The sequence below is a fragment of the Vombatus ursinus genome, unplaced genomic scaffold (genome assembly GCF_900497805.2).
Source record: "Vombatus ursinus unplaced genomic scaffold, bare-nosed wombat genome assembly UNPS02011353.1, whole genome shotgun sequence".
Classification (NCBI taxonomy): domain Eukaryota; kingdom Metazoa; phylum Chordata; class Mammalia; order Diprotodontia; family Vombatidae; genus Vombatus; species Vombatus ursinus.
The window spans coordinates 4,451,043-4,474,784 of NW_020951131.1; the positions used below are offsets into that span (position 1 = coordinate 4,451,043).

The following is a 23,742-nucleotide window of genomic DNA, read 5'->3' on the forward strand; positions in this document are numbered from 1 at the left end:
AACAAAATTCCTCCACAATCATTCTCTTTCTCTCTAACCTTAAATTTCTTCCTATCTACTAGCTTTTTACCTGCCACAAATGACTATGTCCCATCCTTTCACCACCTTAACTTGACCCGTTTATCCCCTTAAATGACCATCCTGTATCACTCCTCCATTTCACATTCAAACTCCTAGAAAATATTGTTCGTACTCCTTGCCCCCGCATCCTCTCTTCTGACTCTCTACTAACCCTTTTGCAATACGGCTTAAGACTTCATTATCCAACTGAAATTGTTGTCTCCAAAATTACCAATGATCTCCTTGGTGCTAATTCTTATCCTTTATCCTTCTTGATTTCTCTATTATCATGTGATATGATTGACCACCCTCTCTGGACACTCTCTCCTTTCTGGGTTTTCATGACGCTACTCTCTCTTGGTTCTCCTCTTACCTGTTCCTTCTCAGTCTCCTTTGCTGAATAATCATCTAACTCCTGTCACCCAAATGTGAGTGTATGCCAAGGCACTATCATGGGGCCTCTCTTCTTATTTGGTGACTCAATAGCTGCCATGAGCTCAGTTATTATCTCTAAACTGGAACTCTATTTCTAGCACTAGTCTCTCTTATAGGACTTCAATCTTATATCACCCAGGTGCCTATTGGACATTCTGAACTGGCCATCCCATTAGTATCTCAAACTCAACATGTTTGAAACAGAATCTTTTATCTTTCCCTCTGAATCCTCTTCCTGATTCCTCTAATTCTTTTGATGGAACCACCCAGCTTCCAGTCATTTTGTTTCATAGCTTCAAAGCCATCCTTGATTCCTCACTCTCCTTCACCCCACATATCAATCAAATCAGTTGCCAAGTCTTGTTGATTCAACCTCAGTGACATCTCTCACATCTATTCTCTTCTCCCCACCCATATGTCCATCACCCTTGGCAGACCCTCATCATCTCTCACTCAGACAGTTATAATAACCTCCAATTCGGTCTCCCTACCTCAAGTCTCTCCCCAGTCTAACTCATTCTCCATATAACCACCAGTGATATTCCTAAAGCACAAGTCTGATAATGTCTCTCCTAAGTCTAATTCTGACTTTAATTCCGACTCCAACGCTAATTGTGACTCTCTTTCTCAATAAACTCCAGTAGCTCCCTATTATCTCTTGGATCAAATACAAAATCCTCTCTTTGGTATTTAAAGCCATTCACAGCCTGGGTGCAACCTACCTTTCTAGATTTATTAAATATTATTTCTGTTCATGTACTTTACAGTGCAGTTTAAAAAAAAAAACAACCTTCTCTATTCCTCACATCTATCCTTCTATCTCCTATCTCTATGCCTTTGCATTAACCACCACCCCTCATACCTGGAATGCACCCTTTCTCTACTTTCCTTCAAAGCACAGATCCATAGCCATCTTCCACATGCAATCTTCCCCAGTTGCTAGCATCCCTCTCCCTGCCACCAAATTAACTTATACTTATTTTATATATAAAAATGTGCACATATTTTCTCCACCTCCAACAGACTGCACAGGCAGGAACTGTTTCACTTTTATCTTTATACTTATAGCACCTAACAAGGTAGTTGGCACACAGAACGTAAGGCAGCTATGTGATATAGTTGATAGAATGTTGGACTTGAAGTCTAGGAGAGACCTATGTTCAAATCCTGCCACAGGGACTTAGCAGTAAGACCCTGGGCAAATCACTTAATCATTGCCTGTCTTAAATTCCTCATCTGTAATATAAGAATAATACTAGCACCTACTTCTCAAGGTTCTGTAAGGAACAAATGAGACTTTATGCAAATAGCTTTGTAAACCTTACTTACTATCCTTATGATGACAATAGGTTTTTGAAAAATACTTGTTGAATGACTGACTGAGAGAACATATAGTGTATTCATCTCTGCTGCAGAATGTAGAAAGAGGTTTCATGAGATGAGAAAATCAACTCCACTCCTTCATATTGCATAAATGGTCATTCTCAGTCAATGTGTTGGACAGTTTTGCTGAACTTATTTTTTAAAATCTTTTATTTTTTTAATGTCTCATTGTAACAGATGGCACGCTGGATAGAGGATGTAGAAGGGATACATTTAGAAAGAAAGGTGATATAAAAAGTATAAATAAAACTTTTTTAATTTTTAAAAATTAATCAAAAGTTTTTTAAAAGGTAAGGACTTTGGGAGAGAAAGGTAGATGTGTGAAGGGAATAGCTAGATATAATTGTTTTCATTCAGAAAAGGAGGACCTGTAACAAGGGTTAATGATGTATTACATAATAATATATTTTATATATAATATATTTTATACATAATATATGATATTACATATAATATAAAATATAATAAATCTGAAACATCTCATTAGAAAAACAACTGATCTGGAGAATAGATTGAGGAGGGACAACAAAAGAATTGTTGAACTACCTGAAAGTTATGATCAGAAAAGAATCTTGATAAATTATTATAAGAAAGCATTAAGGAAAATGTCCTGAAGATCTAGCATAAGAGGGTAAAGTAGAAATAAAAAAAAAATCTAGCATTCACCACTTGAAAGAGATCACAGGAGGAAAACTTAAAAGAATATCATAGTCAAGTTTCAAAACTCCTAGCTTAAGGAGAAAATATTGCAAGAATTAAGAAAAAACAGTTTAAATATTGCAAATATAAAATCAGGATTTCACAAGACCTAGTAGGTTCTACACTAAGAGACCATAGGTCTTTGAACATTATATTTTGAAGAGCAAAAGAGATGAGGTTGTGACTAAAACTAATGTATCCAGCAAAGTTGAGCATAATACTGAATGAAAAAAAGTGATCATTTGATGAACTGAAAGACTTTCTGGTATATGTAACAAGAAGACCAGAAGTCAACGGAAAATTCAATATAAAATATCCAGAAGAAATATAAGGAAAACATTAAAGATGAATTATAAGGGACCACTAAGGTCAAACTATTTACTTCTTATATATGAAAATGTTATCAGAATTCTTAAAACTGTCATCATTACTTGGGCAGTTTGAAAGAATGATTGGGGCTAAGTTGTGTATGATGGGGTGATTCTTAAAAAACACAGAGTAGGAAAAGATAAAAAGGAGCAATTATCATAACAATGGGATGTGAAAGTAAGAACTGATATAGAGGAAGCAGGTGGAGTTGGTGGACTGGTAATGTTGGAACCATACTCTCATCAGATCTGGCTAGAAGAGGAAACAAATATGTACATCGGGAGGGGTGCAAAAGTCTTCAGGACTTATAGAGAGGTTAGAGGACTGAGGGACAGGTTGAGGGAGGGACATTTAGAAGGGCTGTAGATTAAGATTTAGGAGGGTGGGGGAGAGGATAAGGGAGGCACTCTTGGAGGGGTGTGTAGAATAAGGAATAGGAAGGTAAAGGGAGAAGATAAGGTAACAGGGATAGGGTTAAAAAAAGAGGCTAAAAAGGACAATAGTAAAATGAGATGTAGGGAAATTTGAAAATAATAATTATAACTTTGAATGTGAATGGGATGAACTCACTCATAAAACAGAAAGGCATAACAGAATGGATTAAAATTAAAAATCCAACAATATGTTATTTACAAGAAACACATTTAAGTGAGAGGGAATGAGTGAATCTCATTCTCACAGGATTTGGCTTAAGGAGGGAATAACATACACACTCATTTGGGTATGGAAATCTATCTTACCCTACAGGAAAATAGGGGGGAAGAGGACAAGAGAGCAGGGGGATGACAGAAGGGAGGGCATATTGAGGGAGGGGGTAATCAGAAGCAAACACTTCTGAGGAGGGACAGGGCCAAAAGCAAGAATAGAATAAATAGGGGACGGGATAGGATGAAGGGAAATATACTTAGTTTTTCACAACATGACTACTATGGAAGTGTTTTGCATGACTACACATATATAACCTCAAAAAAAAAAAAAAGAAGACTGAAAAAGCAGGTATGGGTCCAGTTTGTGAAAAATTTTAAATGTCGGGGCAGCTAGGTGGCGCAGTGGATAGAGCATCAGCCCTGGATTCAAGAGGACCTGAATTCAAATCTGGCCTCAGACACATAACACTTACTAGCTGTGTGACCTTGGGCAAGTCATTTAACCCCAATCTTTCTTTCAAACTCCCTAAGTAATGATGACAGTTTTAAGAATTCTGATAACATTTTCATATATAAGAAGTAAATAGTTTGACCTTAGTGGTCCCTTATAATTCATCTTTAATGTTTTCCTTATATTTCTTCTGGATATTTTATATTGAATTTTCTGTTGAGTTTTGGTCTTCTTGTTACATATACCAGAAAGTCTTTCAGTTCATCAAATGATCACTTTTTTTTTTCATTCAGTATTATGCTCAACTTTGCTGGATACATTAGTTTTAGTCACAACCTCATCTCTTTTGCTCTTCAAAATATAACAGAACTACTGAGAAAAAGGTATATTCCCTTCTATTTCCATTCAGTTCTGTCCAGATATCTATCATATCTAGCTTATCTAAAATTTTATTCACTTCCTTGACTTCTTTCTTAATTTTTTTTTGGTTAGATTTATCTAGTTCTGAGAGAGGAAGATTAAAGTCCCCCACCAATATAATACTACTATCTCAATCTGTAATTTATTTAACTTTAAAAAATTTAGATGTAGCAAAAACCAAAAAAAAAAAAATTTAAATGTCATGCAGAGTTCTATATATGTAATCCTAATAGCATGTTATAGTCATTGGAGTTTAACAAATTGGAAAATAACATGGAAAAAAAACACATTTAAGAATGAGAGATACACACAGAATTAAAATGGAGGGTTATAGTAGATTTTATTATGCTTCAACTGATGCAGGAAAGGCAGGAGCAACAACTATAATCTCAGGCAAAGTTATGACTAAAATGGATTTAATTAAAAGAGCTAAACAGGATAACTTCATTTTGATAAAAGATACCATAGACAATGAAGCAATATCAATGCACCAAATAATATTACATCTAAAATTTTCTCAGTAGTTCTAGGTATTTTTACAAAGATTGACCATATATTAGTACATAAAAATAGTTAAAAGCAGAAATAACAAAATTATCCTGCTCAGATCACAATGCAAAAAATATATTTAATAAGGAACCATGAAAACAAAGATTAAAAACTCATTGGAGATTAAATGACCTAATATTAAAGAATGAGGTGGCTAAAGAACAAATCATAGAAACAATAATTTCATTAAAGAGAATGACAATAATGAAATGACATATCAAAACCTATGGGATACAACAAAAGCAGTAATCAGAGGAAAATGTATATTTCTAAATCTTTACATCAATAAAATTGAGGAAGAGGAGATCAATTAATTGAATATACAATAAAAAACACTAGAAAAAAAGACAAACTAAAAATCCCCAATTAAACACTAAATTGGAAATCCTAAAAATTAAAGGTGAGATTAATAAAACTGAGTGTAAAAAACCACTGAATTAATAAATAAAACTAGGAGCTGGTTTTATGAAAAAAATTAAATAGATAAACCATTGGTTAATTTGATTTTAAAAAGAGAAAAGAAAATCAAATCACTAGTATTAAAAATGAAAAGGGTGATATACCACTAATGAAGATGAAATTAAAACAATTATAAGGAGTTATTTTGACCAATTATATGCCAATAAATTTAATGATTTAAGTGATATAGAAGAATACTAACAAAATATAAATTGCCTACATTAGCAGAAGAGGAAATAGAATACCTAAATAAACCTGTTTTAGAAAAAGAAATTGAACAGGCCATAAACGAGCTTCCTAAAAAAGAAAACAACAGGACCAGATGGATTTAAAAGTGAAATCTATCAAACATTTAAAGATCAACTAATTCCAATATTAAATAAATTATTTAGATTAATTTGGACAAAGAAGAGATCCTACCAAACTCCTTTTATGAAATGAATATGATACTGAAACCTAAACCAGGAAGACTAAAAACAGAGAAAGAAAATTATAGACCAATTTCATTAATGAATATGGATGCAAAAAACTAAATAAAATATTAGCTAAAAGATTACAACAATATATTACAAAAATTATATGTTATGATCAAGTGCAAATTATGCCAGGAATGCAGGGACGGTTTAACATAAAAATCTATTAACATTCTTATTTATATCAATAATAAAAGTAAAAAAAATGCAAAAAAAGCTTTTGATAAAGTAAAACATGCATTTCTCTTAAAAACTCTTGAAAATATAAATGGATTTTTCCTTGAACTGATTTTTTTAAAAAAGCATTTAAAACCATCAGCAAGCATTATTTGTAATGGAAACATTAAGATCAGGTGTGAAACAAGGATGCTCACTATCACAAATATTATTCAATATTGTATTAAAAATTGTAGCAATACCAATAAGAGAAGAAAAAGAAATGGAATCAGAATGGGGAATGAGATAATAAAACTATCCCTTTTTGCAGATGATACGATGATATACTTGGAAAGTCCTAAAGACTCAACTTTAAAAGTTAGTTGAAACAATACTTTTTAGCAAAGTAGCAGGATACAAAGTAAATCCACATAAATCATCAGCATTCCTATATATCATAAAGAAAACAAACCTTGCTAGAAGAGATAGTAAGTGATATCCAATTTAAAATAACTCTAGACAGTATAAAATACCTGGGAATACAACTGCCAAAACAAACCCAGAAACTATATAAACAAAGTTATAAAAAAAATTTTATATAAATAAAATCATATTTAAATAACTGGAGAAACATTAATTGTTCATGGGGAGGCAGGGCCAATATAATAAAAATAATTTTACCTAAACTAATTTATATATTCAATGACATCCCAATTAAATTACCCAAAAAACTATTTTATTGAATTCATTTGCAAGAAAAAAAAGTCAAGAATATCAAAAGAAGTAATGAAAAAACATGTAAAGGAAGGTAGCTTAGCAGTACCAGATCTCAAACTATATTATAAGGCAATAATTTTCAAAATCATATGGTATTGGGCTAAGAAATAGAAAGGTCGATCAATAGAACAGAATAAACATACCATTTACATCAGCAAATAAATACAGTAACCTTGTATTTGACAAGTGTAAAGACTTAAGATTTTGGGATAAGTATTCATTAGTTGATTAAAAAAATTGTTGGAAAAACTGGAAAACAGTATGGCAGAAACTGGGCTTAGACAATATCCAACACTATTTACCAAGATAAGGTCAAAATGGACACATGAGCTACATGTAAAGAAATTTTGAAGAACATGGAATATATTATGTATCAGACTTATAGAAAGGTGAATAATTTATGAATAAATAATAGAGAGTAGGGTGTGGTATGAAACGGATAATTTTGATTACATTTAATCAAAAAGGTTTTGTACAAATAAAACAAATGTAGCCAAGATCATAAGTAAAGCAGAAAAATGAGGGTGAGGGGATTTTATAGAAAGGTTCTCATATATATCAACTGTACAAAAAAATAAACTCTGGCAAATCTATAAGAATATAAGTCATCCCTTAATTGATAAATATTGTCAAAGGATATAAACAGGCAGTTTTCAGATGATGAAATCAAAACAATTTATAGTCATATTAAAAAATGCTCTAAATCATTATTGATTGAGAAATGTACATTAAAACAACTTTGAGCTATCATTTTACACTTACCAGACTGGCTAAAATGACTGAAGGAAAAAGTGACAAAGGTTGGAGGTCATTTGAAAAAATTTGGACACTAATTCATTGTTGGTGGAATTGTGAACTGATTCAACTATTTTGGAAAGCAATCTGGAATTATGCCCAAAGAGTTATTATGATGTTATTAAGTCATTAAGACTGACTCAGCAATACCACTACTAGGTCTATTTCCAAAGATGATTAGGGGAAAAGGATAAGAACCTACATGTTCTGAAATATTTGTAGCAGCTCTCCTTCTGGTAGCAAAGAACTGGAAATTGAGGGGATGCTTGCCACTTGGGGCATGGCTGAACAAGTTGTGGTATACCATTGAGATGGAATACTATTGTGCTATAAGAAATGATGAGCTCGATGATCTTAGAAAAACATGGATAGATTTGCATGAAATAATGAAGAGTGAAATGAGCAGAACCAAGAGAACATTGTATACAGTAACAGCAATATTGTTTTAAGAACAACTTTGAATGATTAAGCCATTTTGACTATTATAAATACCCAAATTTTAACCACAAAGAACTATGAAGTTGCTATATGCATCCAAAGAAAGAAGTGATAAATAGAAGTACATATTGAATGATTTTATTTATATATATGTACATATATATATATATAGATATATACACACACACACATAATATTTGTGTCTAATGGTAGTCATCCCTAGGGTGGAGGGGGAGGGACAGAATAGAAGAAAAATAAAGAAACTTCCATGATAACTTTATTATATATTTAAAAGGAATAGTAAGTTGTACATAATAGATTTGTAGTTTCATGTGCAATCATCTTTTTAAAATTACACTACGTTATGGAAATGCTTGTTTTATGCCATGAATTAAAAAAAATAAAAGTGACATAGAACTACAGTTAGTGTGGATGGAAGGATCAAACGAGGGTTTTTCAGGATGCAGGAGACATGGGCAAAATACAAAGAATGAAAAAATAGAAGAGAATGTAAAACATTTCATAAGAAAAACAACTGATCTGGAGAACAGATCGAGAGGAAAAAATATAAGAATAATCAGACTACCTGAGAGCTATGATAAAAAAAAAAAGACTCCTGATAAAATAATACAAGAAATAATTACAGAAAAATGTCCTGAAGTGTTAGAATAAGAGGAAAGTAGAAATAGAAAAAAAAATCCACTAATCATCACCTGAAAGAGATCGTCAGAGGAAAACCTACAGGAATATCATAGCCAAAGTCCAAAAACCCCAGTTAAGGAGAAAATATTACGAGCAACAAGAAAAAAAATCAAATATAGTGGAGCCACAATTAGAATTACACAAGATCTAGCACTGACTACACTGAAAAAAAAAAAAAAAAAAAAAAACTACAGGTCTTGGAACACCATATATTGAAGAGCAAAAGAACTGGGGTTACAGCTGAAAATATAATACCCAGCAAAGTTAAATATAATCTTGACTGAAAAGAAGTGAACATTCAATGAATTGATAGACTTTCAGGATTTTATTGCAAAAAGACCAGAACTTAATAGAAAATTTGACATACAAGATCCGAGAGAAATATAAGGTAAACATCAAAAACTAATTACAAGAGACTCAATAAGAACAAATTGTTTACTTTTTATACATGGAAATGTAAACCATATGTCTAGGATTGTCATTAGTAATTGGACAGTTTGAAAGAAAGAGTGGGGTACAGTTGAGTATGATGTGATTCTAAAAAGCAAAATTACTTAGGAAAAGGTAAAAAGAATAATTATCTCATACAAATGAGGTGTGAGAGGGAGAACTAATACAGAAGAATTAGGGGAGGAGGGCTGGTAGTTCTGGAACCCTCCTCTCATTGGGAATGGGTTAAAGAGGGAATTATATATATGTGTACATATATATGTGTATATATATATATATATATACATGTATATATATGTATATATAAGGATGTAAAAGTCTTCTAAATTCAGAAAGAAATAAGGGGGTAAGGGGATAGGGAGGGAGGAGAGGATAAGGGAGGGTTAGGGAATAGGATAAAGTGGGGTATGGAAGGGTGTGCAGATTAACAGGAATGGGACAAAGAGGGAAAAATATATATTTTATAAGGGTATAAAAATCTTCTAAATTCAGAAAGAAATAAGAGGATAAGGGGATAGGGGAGAGGGAGAGGATAAGGGGATTCTTGGAGAGGGGGTAGGTTAAGGAATAGGAGGGCAAAGCAGATAGAAGTGAAGGAGAGGAGTAAGGAAAAGGGTGAGAAAGACAGTGAGGAAAATAGGAAGGAGAAAAAGTAATTACGGTTTGGAATATAAATGAGATGAATTTACCTATAAAACATAAACTGATAGCAGATTAAAGATTTGAATTCAACAATATGTTGCTTTCAAGAAATGCTATGAAAATAAAAGATACACACAAACATAAAATAAAGATCAGAAGTAGAATTTATTATATAAAAAAGCAGGGATATTAATCATGATCTCAAAGTTAAAGCTAAAATCAGATTTAATCAAAAGGGAAAAACAGGGAAATTACACTATGTGTCAGTCATATTAATCAATAGTTTTAGACTATATAAAATAATTATACAGTAGAAAAAAATGAGAGTATACCTCTAAAACAGACATAGGAACTATACAAATATAAACACAAAAAATCTCTTACACAAAGTTAGATTTAAATAATTGAAGTAATATTTATCGTGCAGGGGTAGGTAAAGCTAATATTTAAAAAATGACAATTTTACCTAACTAATCTATTTATGTAATGCCATCCCAATTAAATTACTAAAAAATTATCTTACTGAGTAAGAAAAAATAATAACAGGGTTCATTTGGAAGAGCAGAAGGTCAGGAATTTCAAGGAAACCAGGGGAAAGATATAAAGGAACTAGATTCAGTATTGTCAGGCTTAAACCACATTATAAAGTGAGAGCAATGTTGAAGTATAAAATGCATAATTTTAATTAAGTTAAAATTTTCCTGCATAAATAAAACCTATGTAGCCAAGAATGGAGGGAATACAGAAAATTGGGAGGAAAACCCTCAGAGACAATCTCCCAGACAGAATGTGAACGGGTTGGAATACTGTTGTGGTGTAGGAAATGATGAGCTGGTGGATTTAGAAAACTGTGGAAAGACTTGGATTTACGAAGGAAGATGCTATCCACCTTCACAGAAACAGATGACAAGTGGAAATAAGCAAGTATGATCTTATGAATATGTGTTTGAACGTATATCTGTACATATGGGTATGTTTATGGATATATTATGTGTGTGTGTGCATGTATGTGTGTAATATAGCTCTACACTTAATTGTAGTCTTCTTCGGGGTGGGGAGGAAGGGGAAAAATAAAGTAAAAAGTGCACAGCAGAAGACAAGAAAACCTACAAGGAAGCAAAGCTGGACAGCTTTAAAAATAATGTGCAGTATTCATTATACAGGTTTTCTTGAAATAGAAATGTACTGCTTTGTATTGAATCCTCTCACGTTCTATTGTGCACACGGCAATGTTTTTTTCTTTTCTTATTTTATATTTAAGTTTAAAATGAATTTAATTTTTTTAAATTAATAAGCTTATGTGCACTCATCCCTTGAGAGCCTGAGGAGGCTGAATCAGTTCACCAGGCTGTACACACCCTTGGAGAAATGGATAAAATCACATTTGGGATCTGGGTGTGTTAGCATTAGATCCTGGTACAGGATTAACTTAGTGCTGGACTAGGAGGTCCAGACCAGGATTATTTTATTGGCTCTGTGGCAAACCAGCTCTGTGACTTTGGGCCATTCACTTAACCTTCCCCTCATCATCATCCTTTACCTGCATTGTTGCAACAGCCTGGATTGTAATGGAACCCATGATTCCACCTTCTTCCCTCTCCATTCCACCCTCCACATGCAAGTCTGACCAGGCCATATCCTTGCTCAGTGTCTCTCTATGACCTTTAGGACAAAATGCAAATGCCTCAGCTTACTGCCCTTGCCCATTTGGCACCAACTCATGACTCCCATTTCTGCATTCTCCATTCAAGCCAAATGTAGACTTGCTGTTCATTTTCTATATAACATCCCATCTTCCACATCTTTACCTTTGTACCGTCTGTCCTTTCATGACATCAACACTTCTTAAAATCTCCAGTTTTCTACAAGGATCAGCTTAACGTGCCGCCTTCTAAAAGAAGCGAGGCAGCACAGTGGATAGAGTGCTAGATTTGGAGTCAGGAAGAGCTGAGTTCAAATTCAGGCTCAGACACTTACTAGCTTCATGACCTTTACACTACATAGCTTACTAGCAAGCCACAGCCTCTGTTTGCCTCACATTCTTCAACTATAAAATGAGGATAACAATAGCACCTACCTGCCAAGATTGTAAAGATTAAATGAGATAATATTTGTAAACATTACAACGCTTAGCAGTGTGCCCGGTATGTAGTAGGCATTATATAAATGCTAGCTATTATTATTATTTGTAAAATCTAAGTGGTCAAATGGAATTTGAGGGGGGTTGTCACTGGCCCCAAACAGTGCAGGGAATGTGGCTGGCTGAAGCTCAAGCCAATGTAGAAAAGAGACACCCACAAATTCCTCTGGGTCCACTAGCACCCTGAGGAACTACGTAGCCAGCATGTGTTGGGAGTGAGAGCAAAAGAGAACCCCCAACAACAGGATTACAGCGGATCGTGGACTTCAGAGTGCCCTATGGTGTTTTCTTGTTCATATCAATGAATTCATAATAAATTTCCCAAGACCGCCCCTTCTCCAAGTAAAATTCAAATGGTCAAAATTCCCATGTATAAATATAGATAGAGATATAATTGCACAGATTATAGATAGATAGACAGATAGACAGACAGACACAGAAATAATTGCACAGAGATCCCTCCCCTTGATGCTACGGCACTGTCTACCAAAACCACCTTGTATTCATTTTATATGGGGTGTATAGGTGTTCAGGGAGAACTAGTACCTCTTGCGTGAGGGCACTTTTGGTATCCAAACAATCACCCAACTCTGTTCTGGGGCTCCAAGAAGTTGTAGCATGTGCAGTGGCCACACCCCAGGAACCGCTTTGACAGATGGGATAAACCAGGTTGGGAGTAACCAACCAATTTCAAACAAGTAGGCGATTTGAGGGGGGAGGGAGTTTCCTACCTCAAGCATGTGAAGAGTTCCCCCAGTGGAAGAGGTGGACATGAACAATGTGTTCCAATGGCCATGAAGGCAGCTGAAGTAGGTGCTATCTGGTGCTTGGAGCTTGGTCAGACATCAAAGACACCAAGTTCATTCACTGCATTCTAGGCCATTGTCTTGCCACTGAACTCTGATGACTATGGAAGAGACAGTGAGGCTGATGACTTTATGCAATTCTGCCTCACTTAGATCCGATTTATGCACTAGTCGAAAGACAGCACCCATACCATTTTACCATTTTTACCTATCTCAAAGTCCTGGGGCAATGAGTTAGTGATGGAGCAGCAGGTGCAGATTCACTGGGAGCTGCATACGGGCAGCCCAGGCCATAGGGTTGTCTTCTCACTGGACTAAAGCAGCAGCGAGATTTGGCAGCCCCCTGGGTGTCTGAGAGACCTTTTTAAGGGACCTCACCACTCGCCTCCTGGTGTGAGGAAGGGGCTGGAAAAGGTGCCCTAAAAATTGTCTGCTTCACCCACCCCTAGCTTGTTTACTGCAGCAGGCAGGGACCCCACCCTGTGATCAAAACACAAAAAAATGCGTAAAAACTTTTGCAAAGATGATTCCACTCACCATCAGTACATGGAATGCGCTCACACTTGGGGACAACACAAAATCCAACAGACCTGAAAGACGGACAGCTCTTGTTGCAAATGAGCTCAGCAGGGATCACATCCAAATAGCAGCCCCGAGTGAAACAAGGCCGGCAAATGAAGGCTAGCTTACTGAAGCTGGAGCTGGATACACATTTGTCTGGAGGGGCTGCAGTGAAGGGGAGTGCTGTGAAGCTGGTGTAGGTTTTACAATCAAAACTAATCTATTTAATAAGCTTGTATGCCTACCAAAAGGAGTGAATGACAAGCTCATGACAATGCGATTGTCACTTGCAGGAAAGTGCCACGCCATCATCATCAATGCCTAAAGTCCCAACATGATGAACCCGGATGAGGTCAAAGAAAAAATTTATGAAGACCTGGTGACCCTTATCATCAATGTACCAAAAGAAGACAAGCTTATAATTCTGGGTGGTTTTAATGCTGGAGTAGGCACAGACTACCAGACATGGTAGGGAGACCTTGGGAGGCATAGTCAGAAATAGCAACAGCAACTTACTATTGAAGACTTATGCGTCTCATGACCTTCTCATCACCAACCCTGTCTTCCATTTACCTGAATGCAATAAAACTTCATGGATGTACCCTCGCAGCAAACATGGGCATTTAAAAGACTATGTGATTGTATGGAGAAGAGACAGGATATGAGAGTGACAAAGGTGATGAAAGTGGCACGTGGTGCACAGTGATCATGGACTTAACCTTTGGAAGCTAAATATTTGAATTCAACAAAAGCAGTGACCCCAAGGCAAGACGACCACCAAAAAACTTAATATCAACAGATTAGAGCTCTTCTGAGTAGAAACAGTTTGCTGCTAGCTTGGAGATAAAGCTGAGCCAACATATGGTTCGCAACAGTGGAGCAGAAAAGGAGCGGGCAGCTTTCAGAGATCTGGTGTACAGTTCCACATTTACTCACAAACATCAAGCTGGTCTGATGAAAAATGATGAGGAAATTCCTCTTTGGCAAAGCACCTGGTGCTGATTCAATTCCAGCTGAGATTTACAAGGTGGGGGTTGGGGGGCATTGCTCATAGAAAAACTGACTGAATTTTCTGGGTTACATGGCAAGAGAAGGTTATCCCTCAGGAGTTCACAGATGCTTCCTTTGTCCATCTCTATAAAGGTTGTCCTGGGACAATCTGGTGTCCTGAGAGAGTACTCTCTCTTAGCCATTGCCGGCAAGATTCTTTTTTTTTTTTTTTTTACCTGTTTCATTTTTTTATTAATTTATTTTTATTTATCAACAAACATTTCCATATGCTTTTGAGTTTAAAATTCCAATTTTCCGACATCTTCCCCAACATTTATCATTTTCCTGTTTTATCATGTTGGCCAATCTGATAGGTGTGATGTGGTACCTCAGAGTTGTTTTGATTTGCATTTCTCTAATCAATAGTGGTTTAGAGCATTTTTTCATATGACTATAGATGGCTTTAATTTCTTCTTCTGAGAACTACCTGTTCATATCCTTTGACCATTTATCAACTGGGGGATGACTTGTATTCTTATAGATTTGACTTAATTCTTGACGTATTTTAGAAATGAGGCCCTTATCAGAGAGATTGGTTGTAAAAATTCTTTCCCAATTTTCTACCTTCCTTCTAATCTTAGCTAAGAGTCTCTAAGCAACCAGTAGGGGTGGTCTTAACTAAGGACCTGGGTTATGCTGACCAGAAACCCAGTCAGATCCAAAGACTGAGGCAAGCAGTTTTCTCACAGTTCTATATCTCAAGCAACCCTTATGTCTTATCTGAAAACTGGCCCCATGATGGTCAATCAAAACTGTTTTTATGTTCCTTTTATGGAATATAGATACTTATGGGGAACAGGACATCTTTTTCTCTGATTTCAGGGAATTATACCTTTTTGTTCTCTCTTTCCCAACTCAGAAAGCTACTAGTCTTTCCTCTAATTAGACATCAGATTACTTAATTTTGTTTCCTGGTCATTTTCTTTTAATTAATTGATCTTATTTGATTAACTGTTTTTAACATAAAAATTTATCTTCCTCTGTATTCAGCATCCAATGCCAGAGCTGAGGAGGCCTGGTGCCAATTTATTATGCAGGACTTCCTATTCCAGGAGCCAAGATGGTGGAGTAAGAAGTAAGTCACTCTCACCCTCCCTCATTGACCTCTGAAAGCCGAGAAAATATCACCCCAGGAAAAACCCTGGAATAGCTGAGCCAGAAGAAAGATGGAGTGCAGCAGTCTTGTAGCCCAGGAAGCTTGGGGGATTAATGGGAAAGGCCCCTCTCACTTTGGGAAAGAGGGAGCAGAACAGGACTGGTGGCATCCAAGCAAGGCAGCGGCAAACCCCACCTCAGCATACCAGGGGGAGATCCTGAGCCCCAGGGTAGTGGAGCAGGCAAGTGTCAACACCAGAACTCCCTGAGTACCTCAGGATAGGTAGAGGAACCAGAAGACACCAGCTCAGGAAACCACCACGTATGATGACCTTTTCCAGCAGCCAAATCTCCCAGTGCCTAAGCATAATTCCAGGAAGCACAACTCCAAAAGACAAAGCTCCACACTGACGGACATCCCCCAGCAACAAAATATCCCTGTACATGGCCCAGGAGAGCAGAAGTCAAAGAAAGGAGTGCAAGGCCCAGGTAAGCAGGCATCCCCCGGGGCCAGATTCCTCACCCTCACCCTGAGAGCTCCAGAGTTGCTGACCCCAGCCAGGTAAGCTGCCAGACTCCCACAACCTCCAGTTGCCAGCCCTTAAGGCCCCAGCACACAAAGCCAGTGACCAGGTCCAGGGTTCTTGGCACAAGAAGTTTGGGTCAGTGTCCCCTGCACTCCAGCAGGAGAGCTCAACCTTTTTTAAAATCAGGAAAGAGGCAAAAGCCACGATCAAAAAGCAGAAGTGGACAATGACCATAAATTCTTATTATGGGAACAGGGAAGATCAAAGCACAAAATCAGAATAGGACAACATTGTCAATATACCCACCTCCGAAACCTCAAAGGGGAACATGAACTGGTCTCCAGCCCAAAAAGCCTTCTTGGAAGAGCTCAAGAAGGATTTTAAAAATCAAGTAAGAGAGGTAGAAGAAAAGTTGGGAAAAGAAAGAAGAGGTATGCAAGAGAGAGTCAATAGTTTGGAAAAGGAAGGTTAAAAAATTAATTGTAGAAAACAAGTCCTTAAAAAATACAATTGGCCAAATGGGGAAAAAAAAGTACACTGAAGAAAACAAGTCCCTAAAAAACACAATTGGCCAAATGGAAAAGGAGACACAAAAACTCACTGAAGAGAAGAACTCCTTAAAAAGTAAAATGGGCCAAATGGAAAAAAAGGTACAAAATCTAAAAGAAGAAAACAATTCATTAAAAATTAGAATGGGGCAAATAGAAGCTAATGTCTCTATGAGAAATCAAGAATCAGTCAAACAGAAACAAAAGAATGAAAAAAAAATGGAAGAAAAGGTAAAATATCTTATTGGTAAAACAATTGACCTGGAAAATAGATTCAGGAGAGACAATTTAAAAATTATTGGTTTACCTGAAAACCATAATGAAAAAAAGAGCCTGGACAGCATCTTTCAGGAAATCCTCAAGGAAACCTGCCCTGAGGTCCCAGAACCAGAGGGTAAAATAGTCATCCAAAGAATCCACCAATCACCTCCTGAAAGAGATCCCAAATTGAAAATAACAAGGAATATTGTAGCCAAATTCCAGAATTATCAGGTCAAAGAGAAAATACTGCAAGTAGCCAGAAAGAAACAATTTAAATATCACAGAACCACAGTCAGGATTACGCAGGACCTTGCAGCTTCTATATTAAAAGATCAGAGAGCATGGAATACTATATTCCATAAGGAAAAGGAGCTTGGATTACAACCAAGGATCAACTACCCACCAAAATTGAGCATAATCTTTCAGGGGAGGAGATGGATATTCAATGAAATAGGGGACTTCCAAACCTTCCTGAAGAAAAGACCAGAGCTCAACAGAAAATTTGATTTTCAAATACAAGACTTAAGAGAGGCATAAAAAGATAAAAAGGAAAGGAAAAAACAACAACAATATGTTATTAATAAGAGCAAATTGTTTACATCCCTCCAAGGGAAGATGATACTTTTAACTCTTGAGAACTATATTGTTATTATGACATTTAAAAGGGGTATACATAGACAGAGGGCATGGGTATAAGTTGACTTTAATGTGATGATAAAAAATCTAATTAAGTGGCAAAAAGGAATTATGCTGGGAGAAGAAGAAAGGAGGAGGCACAAAAGGGTAAATTACATCACATGAAAAGGCACTAAAACCAATTACAGTAGAAGGAAAGAATGGAGGGAGATGAGAATTATTTGAACCTCTCATCAGATTTGGTTCAAAGAGGGAATAACACAATCAGCTAAATATAGAAATCTAACTTACCCTATAGGAAGTAGGAGGGGAAAGGGAAGAAAAGGGAGGGGTGACTAGAAGGGAGGGAAGAAGTAGTAAGGATAAAGGGGAAGAAAAGGGAGCGCAGACTGAAGGAGGTGGTAGTTGAAACCAATTTATGAGGTAGTTGGCACACACTGCATAATAAACTGATATGCTTAGAAACTAGAACCTTTGCTTCTTCACTTATTTCATTTTTCACCTGCCACACAATGAGCTATAGCCTAGCAGGCTGAAAGAACTACTTGGGATTTTTGCAAGAGCATAGAGGAAGGGGGTTGTGTTGTTGTAGAATTGCAGAAAGGCAAATATCCCAATACAGAAAGGCTGGAAAGAAGGTGAGGGAGTACAGCCTGTAAACAATAGACCTGTGTTTGACTTTGATTCCTGGTAAAATCCTGGAGAGTAAGATTAAAAGGATGGCTAATGAATGCCCAGAAAGAGAAGTAATGACCACAAAAGGTGAGGAAGGGTCCTGCTGGGCTACCTCCATTTATTTGCTTGACAAAGTCATTACACTAATAAAACAGGTGTTACTTATGCAGTTTTCAACAAAGCCTCTCATGATGTTATTTTGGAAATGATATGGAGATATGGGTTAGGCAGTTAGGTTCATCTGGGACTGGTTGAATGGTTGAACCCAAAGGGTAGTTATTAATAAGACATTGTCAACTTGGGTTAAAAAAAATCAATTTCCCAAGGTCAAAGGGGAGGTATGACCAGACAGAAGTTTGTCTTAGTGAACCACAAACTCAATGAGTCAACAGTATAACTGTTTAAAAAAATGAATTCACTCTTAAACTGCCTGATAGGAGGCATAGCATAAAACACAAATAATGTCCTAGTCATGGGAGTGGTCTGCTCTACCCTAGGTAAGACCTCAGTGGAGGCTGCATGAATTAGGGTAGCACAGATCATGAAAAAGCACCCAGAGAAAGACAATTAGGATATGAAGGGCCTCACCATCATACCACATAAAGACTGACTGAAGGAATTAGAAAAGAAAAAAAAACTTAGGTGATGGGGATTAGACTTTTGAAATGTATATGTAGTTGCTGAGGACAGAATGAGAAGCATCTCTACCACAGACCTGAAAAGTGCTGACTAAACCTTCACTTAAAAACTCCAAGGAAGGGAAATGTGCTACCTTCTCAGGCAGCTGATTTCATGTTCAGATAGCTCTGTCCATTATAGAGATTTTGTTATGCCCTTACTGAGTGCGAGGCACCGTGCTAACAAAGCCAAAAATAGTCCCTGCCCTCAGGGAGCTCCTACTTTAATGGGAAAGACAACATACAAACAACTAACTACATTAATACAAAATATGGAGAGGGTAAATTGGCAGTAATCTCAGACAGAAGACATTAGCAGGAGAACTACGGGGGCGGGGGGTAAATCTCTTGAATAGTTGGGATCTGAGCTGTATTTTCAAAGCTAGGGAAGCCGGGAAGCAGAAATGAGAAGTGATGGAATTCTAGGCATGGGTGATAGCCAATGAAAAGATACAAAAATGGGAGAGAAAGCATCACATGTGAGAAACAGCTGGCAGAATAGCACAGCAGGTAGAATAATAGGCTGAACTGTAGGGTGTGTAGAGGGGAATAATTTGCAAGAAGACTGGGAATGTAGGAAGGGGTCAGGTTGTTCAATTTGGACCTGTGCCCAAAGGGCTATAAAACTGTGCATATCCTTTGACTCAGCAATACCAATTCCAGGTCTGTATCCCAAAAAGATCATGAAAAGGGGGAAAGGGCCCATTTATAGCAGTTCTTTTTGTGGCAAAGAATTGGAAATTGAGGGGATGCCCATCAACTGGAGAATGGGTAAACAAGTTGTGGTATATAAATGTGATGGAATACTACTGTTCTATAAGAAATGATGAGCAGGTAGATTTTGGAAAAACCTGGAAAGACTTGCGTGGACTGATGCTGAGTGAAGTGAGCCAAATCAGGAGAACACTGTACACGGAACAGCAATGCTGTGCGATGATCAACTGTGAGAGACTTAGCTCTTCTCAGCAGTGCAATGATCCAAGACAATTCCAAAAGACTCATGATGGAAAATGCTGTCCACATCCAGAGAAAGAACTATGGAGTCTGAATGCAGATCGAAGCACACTATTTTCACCTTTTTTTGTTTGTTTATTTTTTGTCTCTTCTTTCTCATCGTTTTGCCCTTTGGTTCTGATTCTTCTTTCACAGCATGACCAATGTGGAAATATATTGAATGTGATTGTACACGTATAACTTATAGTAGAGTGTTTGCTGCCTTGGGGGATGGAGAGGCAAAGGAGAGAGGAAGGAAAATTTGAAACTCAAAATCTTACAAAAAGGAATGTAATTGGAAAAAATAAAACACTATTAAACGCAAAAAAAAGAGGTTATATCTTATCTGAGAGGTGATGGGAACCTGCTGGAGTTTATTAGCAAGGGAATGCCTATAAGAACTTCAATAGCCTTCCTACCCAACTAAATGAGGAAACTCTGGGAAGCTCAAACAACCAGTCCCCCTTCCAAAAGATCACCAGGAATGACTGGAGGCCCTTTTCTTGCCAGTCAAGCAAGATTATCAACAAGCTGCTAATTCCCCAGAAGTCTTCCCCAAACTTCCCCCCACCCTGCCCCGAATGAATCAGTCTTCTTGGACAAATCCTTCAGCCCCTTTAATTCCTGTTCCTGCTTGACCCAGACAGGAATTTGACCTGAACTCATCAGATTTTATTGCTGTGGGGTGCCCCCTTCCAAGGGGCACTTATAAAGACGACTTGTTTCATTTTTTTCCGCTTGATATACTTCATGTATCCTTATAAGGAACTTTGGTATTCCAAACCTTACTAAACTTTTATCAAGACACTTGGCAACAAGGATGGGATCTGGAAGTCAGTAAGGAAATGTGACTTGAAGGTGGCTGCTTGTTGCTTGTGCTTTCTGCTGGGCTGATCACCTACAGTGAGATCATGAGGTGGTACCCACAGTGGGCTTTTAAGGCCAGCCAGATGCATGCTGTATGGTACATGTTTGTAGTGGAACATTATTGTGCTAAAAGAAATGACAAGCAGGATAATTTCAGAAAAGCCTGGAAAGACTTACATAAATGGATACATAGTGAAGTGAACAGAACCAGGAGAACAGTGCATACAGTAACAGCAGTATTATACGATGAAGGATTGTGAATGACTTAGCTATTCTCAGCAATCACTGATCCAAGATAATCCCAAAGAACTAATGATGAAGCATACTGTCCGCCTCCAGAGAAAGAACAGATATTGCTTAAGTAGAGTCTGAATCGTGCTAGTTTTCACTTTCTTTCATTCTCTTTCTTTTATCTGAGCCTTCTTGTACAAAATAACTAGTATGGAAATGTTTTACATAATTGCACATGTATAACCTATATCTGATTTCTTACTGTCTTAGAGAAGAGGGAGGGGAGGAAGGGAGGGGTAGAATTTGTAACTCAAAACTTTAAATAAAAAATGTTTTTAAAAATTGGGGAAAAAAGAAAGAAAGAAATGGGCTGGGAGAATGCCCTGGCATTTCAGGGATCTGAAGCAGGTGAATCATTTTGTCTGAGGGGGTAATCTCATCTAGGTCACCTGCTGGATCTTGCTCAGGCCTGAGAGAGCACATTTCACCCCCTCCCTCCAGGTTCTGAAGGCAGGACCTTTGATGCTAAAATCATCACTTGACTGGAGCCGAAAGCGATGCGGGAGTGGTTCAGAATCCAACTGTCTCCCTTCTCTTTAAAGGGATATCGGCAGAAGGACTATTTCATCGCAACCCAAGGACCTCTTCCGCACACAGTGGAAGACTTCTGGAGGATGGTCTGGGAGTGGAAATGCCACACAACTGTGATGCTAACTGAGGTCCAAGAGAGGGAGCAGGTGAGGGGTAGCCCCAATGGTGGCTTAGCCACCAGATCTCCCGTGGAGGTCCTAGGCATTGAGGATCTTACACTAGAGAAAGTTTTTGTCACTTATTGTTTGACAGTTTTCATTATCTCAGCTCCTCCTAGTCCTTCCCCCCTAAAACTGCCTTGTAATTATTCTATATCTACCTATAAATGTACGTATTGTGTGTGCCCCTACCCTTAAAGAATGGAAGCTCCCTGAGTGCAGGGGTTTTTGCCTGGCATAGTCATTGCAGCACTTAGATAAATGTTGCTAGATTATTGGGGTGCTACAAGACAATTTGTGAACCCCTTGGGCAATGAAGGCATAGTCACCATGGAGTTGTATTGGGATAACAATCATCCTCTGAGACCTTCTGTTCAGGCGGTCTCTCAACTCTGCCCATTTTTGTTTGCCAGTATCACCAGCTGTGGGGGAAAATGTCACTCCTTCCCATTACATAAGATCATAAAAACGTGGAGATTAATGTGTGTGTGCCCAGTTGCTATGTCACTAAACAAATGGAATGAACTAAAAGTGTCCGGAGCTGTTCCTAAAGTTTTCTTAGAATTTGCAGGAAAATAGTGACTGAAAGCCTTTGATTTTTATTTTTATCTCCTAGGAAAAATGCTTTCAGTATTGGCCAGCAGATGGCTCTGTGACTCACGGAGAGATCAATATTGAAATAAAGAGCGACACCATTTCTGAGGCCATCAGTGTACGAGATTTCTTGGTGACTTTTAATCAGGTATTGGATGCCATCCCCCCCGCCCCCCCAAGAGGGTGGAGGGTAACAATTGCTCTTTGAAACTCGATGAGCCGGGAGAATTGCAGGAGTGATGAATGTGTGCAGACTTTATTTATTAAGCAAGACCGCTGCCCACACAGCAGTTCATTCCTCTGGGTGTATGGCAAGGGAAACACCATGAGCCGCTGCAGGGATGCCCACGGAGGCCCCTTGAAGCATCTCGAGCTGCCCCCTAGGGGAGATCTCTAGCATAACATGCTGGTGAACCATTGACAGGTGGAAGTCCCTGGGGCCATCTGGGAGAAGTTATCCAGAGGGGAATTTTAGAAAGCAGGGCTTTCTAACTCAGTGTTGGGTGTGAATGCTGCATGTGTTTAGGTTCCTAGTTTCACCTAGGTCAGTAAGGATCCTCAGAATCCATTTTACAGATGAGGAAACTGAGGGGGAGCGAGTTGAGATCTCATCAGCTGCTGTCTTTTGTCCTTTTGCCAAGGGGCCAAAAGGCATACCCATCCTCTGAGGAGGGAGAGGAGCGGGTAATCACAGAACTAAACCCAGGTTCATCTTTGGGTGACCTCATCGGGGGGCACAGAGGACCTCTCCCCACCTCACCCCCAGAAGCCCTCCAGCCCACTCACTGGGAGTTTGCAACTTTCTCTGGTCCCATGGCGCTGCTGGGGAGTGACCCATCAGGAGAGTGGCCCTCAGGGCAGACTCTTAACAAAGGCTTGTGCATTGGTTGGTGGATGGAGATGACAACCTGAAAACCAAGTGTTCAGATGAGTCCTCCTAATGACGCACTGTGCCTCAACCCCCTAGGAGAAGAGCAGGCCGGTCAGACAGTTTCACTTTCACGGCTGGCCTGAGATTGGGATCCCAGCCGAAGGGAAAGGCATGATCGACCTCATTGCCGCTGTCCAGAAGCAGCAGCAGCAGACGGGCAACCACCCCATCACCGTGCACTGCAGGTAAGGTTCCTGCTCTGCCAGGCTGCTCTGTGGGGCCGTTAATTCTCCAGCTATGGCGAGCAGCTGCCTGCTTTAAGCCCGTGTGGAAGGGGTATTGAAGTTCATCCAGCTTCATGGACCTCTCAGTTTCCACCACTATAAAATGGGAGCCCTGCTTACACACTCTCTGTCAGCTCCTAATGGGTCAGAACCTTCAATCGCCTTGCTGGCCTCTGATAATAACTCACATTTCTGTTGTGCTTCAAAGCTTTCTAAGATGCTTTCCCCTTAGCGAGCCCCATGACAGAGAGTGTGTAAGCAGGGCTCCCATT

General features: G+C 38.1%; 1 protein-coding gene across 1 annotated transcript; it reads left to right on the forward strand.

The window, feature by feature from the left end:
* Positions 1-21,368: 21,368 nt before the first annotated feature.
* On the forward strand, positions 21,369-23,593 carry LOC114038611 (receptor-type tyrosine-protein phosphatase epsilon-like). The gene is made up of 3 exons (XM_027855948.1): positions 21,369-21,709; positions 22,338-22,463; positions 23,283-23,593. Exons 1-3 carry the CDS (start codon positions 21,530-21,532, stop codon positions 23,433-23,435), a joined length of 459 nt encoding a protein of 152 aa, XP_027711749.1. The 5' UTR covers positions 21,369-21,529; the 3' UTR covers positions 23,436-23,593.
* Positions 23,594-23,742: the final 149 nt, after the last annotated feature.